General features: G+C 39.8%; 1 protein-coding gene across 2 annotated transcripts in view; it reads right to left on the reverse strand.

Moving 5' to 3' along the window:
• Positions 1–633: 633 nt before the first annotated feature.
• Positions 634–5,071, reverse strand: part of LOC119572370 (cytosolic carboxypeptidase-like protein 5) — a 14,272-nt gene continuing 9,834 nt past the window's right edge. For both annotated transcript variants that reach the window (XM_037919455.1, XM_037919448.1), the window contains exons 5-8: positions 4,464–5,071; positions 3,658–3,796; positions 3,146–3,353; positions 634–2,990 (exon numbers count right to left, since the gene is read on the reverse strand). The exon at positions 4,464–5,071 is cut by the window's right edge and continues 1,184 nt beyond it. In XM_037919455.1, the coding sequence (XP_037775383.1) occupies positions 1,611–2,990; positions 3,146–3,353; positions 3,658–3,796; positions 4,464–5,071 (2,335 nt within the window). In that variant the 3' untranslated portion in view covers positions 634–1,610. The remainder of the gene's footprint in view (positions 2,991–3,145; positions 3,354–3,657; positions 3,797–4,463) is intronic.

Below are 5,071 nucleotides of genomic sequence, written 5' to 3' on the forward strand. Positions count from 1 at the left end.
TATCAAGATACAAATTACAAAACGCATACACGCACTCACACATGCGCATGCACGTACCCATGCACGCACGTAGACACGTGCACACACATGCACGCACACACATATATGTATGTGTATATATAATATATATAATATACATGGATATGTATATATATGTATATGTATATATTTGCATGTTTACATATATATATGTACATATGTATATGTGCATATATATATATATATATATATATATATATATATATATATATATATATATATATATATATATATATATATGTTTGTGTGTGTTTTGGTGTGTGTGTTGGTGTTGTGTTTTGTGTGTTGTGGTGTTTGTGTGTGTGTGTGGTGTGTGTGTGGTGTGTTGTGTGTGTTGGGTTGTTGTGTATGTGTGTGTGTGTGTGTGTGGTGTGTGTTGATGTGTGTGTGGTTGTGTGTGTGTGTGTGTGTGTGTGTGTGTGGTGTGTGTGTGTGTGTGTATTGTGGTGTGTGGTGTGTTGTTGTGTGTGGTGTGTGTGTGTTGGTGTGTGGTTGTGTGTGTGTGTGGGGTGTGTGTTGTTGTGTGATTTTTTGTGTATGTGGATGTGTGTGGATGTGTGTGGATGTGTGGATGTGTGGATGTGTGGATGTGTGGATGTGTGGATGTGTGTGTGTGTGTGTGTGTGTGTGTGTGTGTGTGTGTGTGTGTGTGTGTGTGTGTGTGTGTGTGTGTGTGTGGTGTGTGTGTGTGTGAACAAAACAAAACCAAATTAGACATATTAGACATCAACAGGCAGACAGTTCTCATCTCATTAGACTTTAAGAAGAGCAAGCACTTATCTCAAGTAACTGTGTATCTCATAACCAATACTCTAAATCTGTATAGTAAATGTGAAGAATTTATATAGGTTATTTGTAAATTCATTAAAAAGTTTCTAATGCCTTTAACAACAAATGAATCTTGGGTGGCAAGGCTGCTTCTATGCCCAGTACATACAGCAACATATCAAACTAGGTCTAGGTGATCAATGACAAATAAATGCACTTATGAAAGGCTGTCTACAAAAAAATCATAGCTTCCTGTTCACTTCTTTGGGAGGAATCAGTTTATGTAGTAATGCAACACATGTCACTTAAGGGGTATTCTATAAGTTTCAAATCATGGATAACTGGTGGCTGGTTAATTTTCAAATGACCATTAATAGAGAGCTTAGCAGAGTATGTAATTATGTAAGTTGTGCTATTTGTCAGTGCTAATAAGTGGCTGGGTATAAATGCTTTTAAACACATCTTCTAAATACTGTAAATTAACATTAGTATAAAAACATATTAATGCAATTATTAACATATCTTTTCTGTACATTATATTCTATGTTCAATTATATGTTTGATTGTATAATCAATATACAGAGGAGCAACAAAATATATTGCATAAAAAAGGCATGATAGTTGTGAATAATGGGAAAAAAAGTACCTTTAAATTGAATATGCAGTTTGAAGCATGTGTAAATAGATAGGTGTGCATGCATGAGTGCTTCTATGTATACTTGTGAGTGAGCACAAATATATATGAGCATGTCTGTGTTTGTATGTGTGTTTATTTGTATTTGTGAGTGAATTCACTCACTCTTTCAGAGAGATTTTCTACTACTTTTCTTGCGCTTTTTTATCTTAGGAGGGACTGGCTCTATTTCTGTGGCTAGAGTCTGTGGTGGCTCACTTATTATCCAGTCCAGTGTAGGTTGTGATGTTGCAGGCTTGATAGAAGGAGAGATGATTGATCCAGGCAGGTCAGTGACACTGCCAGCTGTCACCTTCTTCTTTACTTTCTTTGGAAGAAGCTTTAACCTTTCTCCAGCAGCACCAGCAACAGCAGGCAACCGGTCCATGCTCTTTGAAAGAGATTTGAGTGTGTGCTTGCTGGAGCGCTTGCTAGGGGAGGACATCACTTTAGTCACCTTCTTTGAGGAACTTACCACCACCGGAGATTTAGGCTGAACATGCAAGTCACAAGGACCTGTGTTAGTGATTATACTTAGACCAGGAGAACTATGGCTTGTCTGTGGTTCACACACTGAAGAGAGAGGTGAGCGTGGTGACAATGGACTTTGACTTGCACCATAAAATCCTTCCTGAGAAGGTGAAAGAGGGCTGCACTTTCGCTCTGCTGGCTCTAGGCTTGGAAAACTGTAATACGTTGGGTCCTTGGCCTTCAGTGTTGACTCCTCAGGACTTGGGCTTGAACTAGGACTAATCTTCAACTTTTTTGTTCCAGAGTTAAGACCTTTACTTCTCTGTCTACGAGTCTTTTCGACCTTTTTCACCAGAGTGGGGCTTTCTGGGGTGTCTGAAATGGAGAGCTTGACATTGAGGTTGGGTGTGAGGCTGACTGATGCAGTGAGACTATGCTTGCTGGAACTCATCTTGCTGCTGGGTATCTTGGACTCTCCTCCAAGATGACTGCTCTCTCCAAGTTCTGTGAAAGTGAGAGAACGTGCAACCCCTGCCTTCTTGGGAGATGGTGACTTGACCTTGGAAGCTTTAGGTTTGCACCGGGGGGAGAGTCCACTTGAACTTACAGGTTTCTTTGCACTTGCAGGTCGTGGACGGGCAGGTCCTTCTGATATTTCTCTTGGCTCTTGATTTTCAGCATCTACTGTAAGGCACCAGGAGTGTCGCCGCACACGCTGACAACGACTTCGTGGTAGTCGTGGAGAAGCTGGAGTGCTTGGAGGGCCTTGTCTACCAGCCCCAATACGAGCACCACTGCCTCCACTCCTTCCTCCACTTAGCCTCTCCACTGTCAACTTGTTTGTTGAACGTGATGCAGGTGTGCGGGCAGTATGGGTTCCAGTGGTGTTTGTGCGAGGCGAGAGAGATGAAGAAGCAAGAAAATGGTGGAGCCATGCGCGGACACCTGCTATGCTCCCATACTGGGACTGAGGAAGCCTTGACCATCCACTTCCACTACATACTAAGTCCAGCAAACTCACCCCTAACTGACGACCACACTGAAAGTAAACAATAGCATTATAAATGAGAAAAAAGGGATGAAAATAAAAAAATAATTACATAATTGCATCCCTAACATAAAAGTGTCTTGATTTTTTGACCCATTAATTGGAGTCTCAGAATAATCTGTATGTATAGATTGTGTTAGCCTTACATCTTCAAATATCGCAGGAGTGTACTTTGGTGGCGAGGAGAGTGGAGTCTGAGGTGACTTCCTCTGGTCTAGGGGAGATGGTGGAACAGGATTATATGTACGACCTGTATTGTAGTTACATTCCAATGTGTATGACCTCAGAAGCCCAGTTGCTCGCATTATGGCTACACGACCTGATCCTTCCTTGCTCATACCATCCCGCCGGTCCCTAAGCAAAGAGAATAATAATAATCATAAATGTGAATCTGGAAGAGATTTCTCTCTCACTTACAATATGAAAAGAATCATGAAAATATGAATCAGATATATTTAACAAATGATTGGCAAAAAGTATTTTCAAAGTCCACATATGTAAAGTATAAGAAAAGATACTGCTTTTCAAAGTCCACTATGCAAATAACACTGATATGAATTAGAAATACGACTCTATGTTACATCTCTTCCGGCTTGATCCTCTCAACAAAAGTCTACAACAACAAATCAGTCAACTTGACGTTTATAGTGATACTCACTTGAGATACATGTTCCTCTCTGAGAAGTTACAAGCAGCAAAATCAAAGTTGGGGCAATTGGCCCCAAGCAACTTAGGAAACAGCATGTTTTCTACCATGACCGCAGGGTCCTCATACCAGTTGCCATAGATGAAAATGCCTGCCACAGGAAGTTATCAATTACTGATAAAAAAAAAAAAACTCACCTATACCTTGATAATAAACATATTCATTCCTAAACAACTGCTAAATTCATAGATCCATGTGTTCATAGAAAAATGCATTATTATTATCATCAGAGCTCAAGTCATTCTAATCTGGATATTCTTAATATGGATATCTTGAATACTATTTTTGTGACAACTTTTACCATGTTTGATTAAATCTGCAAACACACACACCAGTGTGTTGTATTTTGGCTGATGATGATGATAAAATTCTTAAAAGTATAATTTTTAACCCACTGTACTGCTTAATGTGCCCTGAAGAACATCAAAATTGTCAAGACAATTCTTAGCCTAGGCCCAGGCTAATAATTTGCCCATCAGTTACATATTGACATTTAGGTGCAACAACTTAAAAGCAATTAAAATAATATTATTATTGGCAGAAGAAAAATAAACAAATACTGAAAAAAATGACCAAAAATGAAATCAGGGTGAAGAAATGGCATGCATGGCTTCTCTATCCAAACAATCAGTAGGTATGTTGTAAGTTTTCTCATACATTACTTGTATAATATGGTGGAATAATCATTATTAGTATAATATCAATCATTACTAACATGGCATTGATTATAGCATTATTCAATTTTAATCATTACTCACCCCTTTTAGATGCATGCCCGTGGAGATCTATGTAAAGGAAGAGCCCCGAGGACACCTGGGTCTCCTCAGGAATGGGTGTGGGAGGACTCAGTACCTGTGAGAAGCCCTCAGAAGGAATGCGAAGAGAGGTATCTAATGTTCCTAGATTTGTATCCATCTCCCTCCCAGGCCGTCCACACTCTGCCTCGCTTTCACTACTGCTAGCTATCCCCCCTCCCTCCTTTGTTCCAGCAATATTTTGTACTCCAGGAGTGAGAGGCAGGACACTACTTTTTTGTGGTAGGATAGGATGCAGCAAATTCCCATCTTTGCTTTCTTTGTGTGACCCTCTGTTTGCCTTTGTGCTTTGTAAGGAGGTACTAGAACTAACGCCACTACCTAAAGCTTCTGCCTTGAACTGCTGCTGACTAGACACCTCTGAAGATGCTGAGGTGAATGATAATGCATTGGAACAACTAGGCAGGAGATTATCGTCCTTTGAGATTAGTCTACTGGGATTAATGCAACTAAAACTACTAAGATCTTTATCACTATTTGGTGCTGTATTTTTCAATATTTTTTCATCACAGTGGCAGTCATCAAAAGCTTTGTCTTTCTCTTCTTTGTAG

The sequence above is a fragment of the Penaeus monodon genome, chromosome 1, assembly GCF_015228065.2.
Source record: "Penaeus monodon isolate SGIC_2016 chromosome 1, NSTDA_Pmon_1, whole genome shotgun sequence".
NCBI classification, from domain to species: Eukaryota; Metazoa; Arthropoda; class Malacostraca; order Decapoda; family Penaeidae; genus Penaeus; species Penaeus monodon.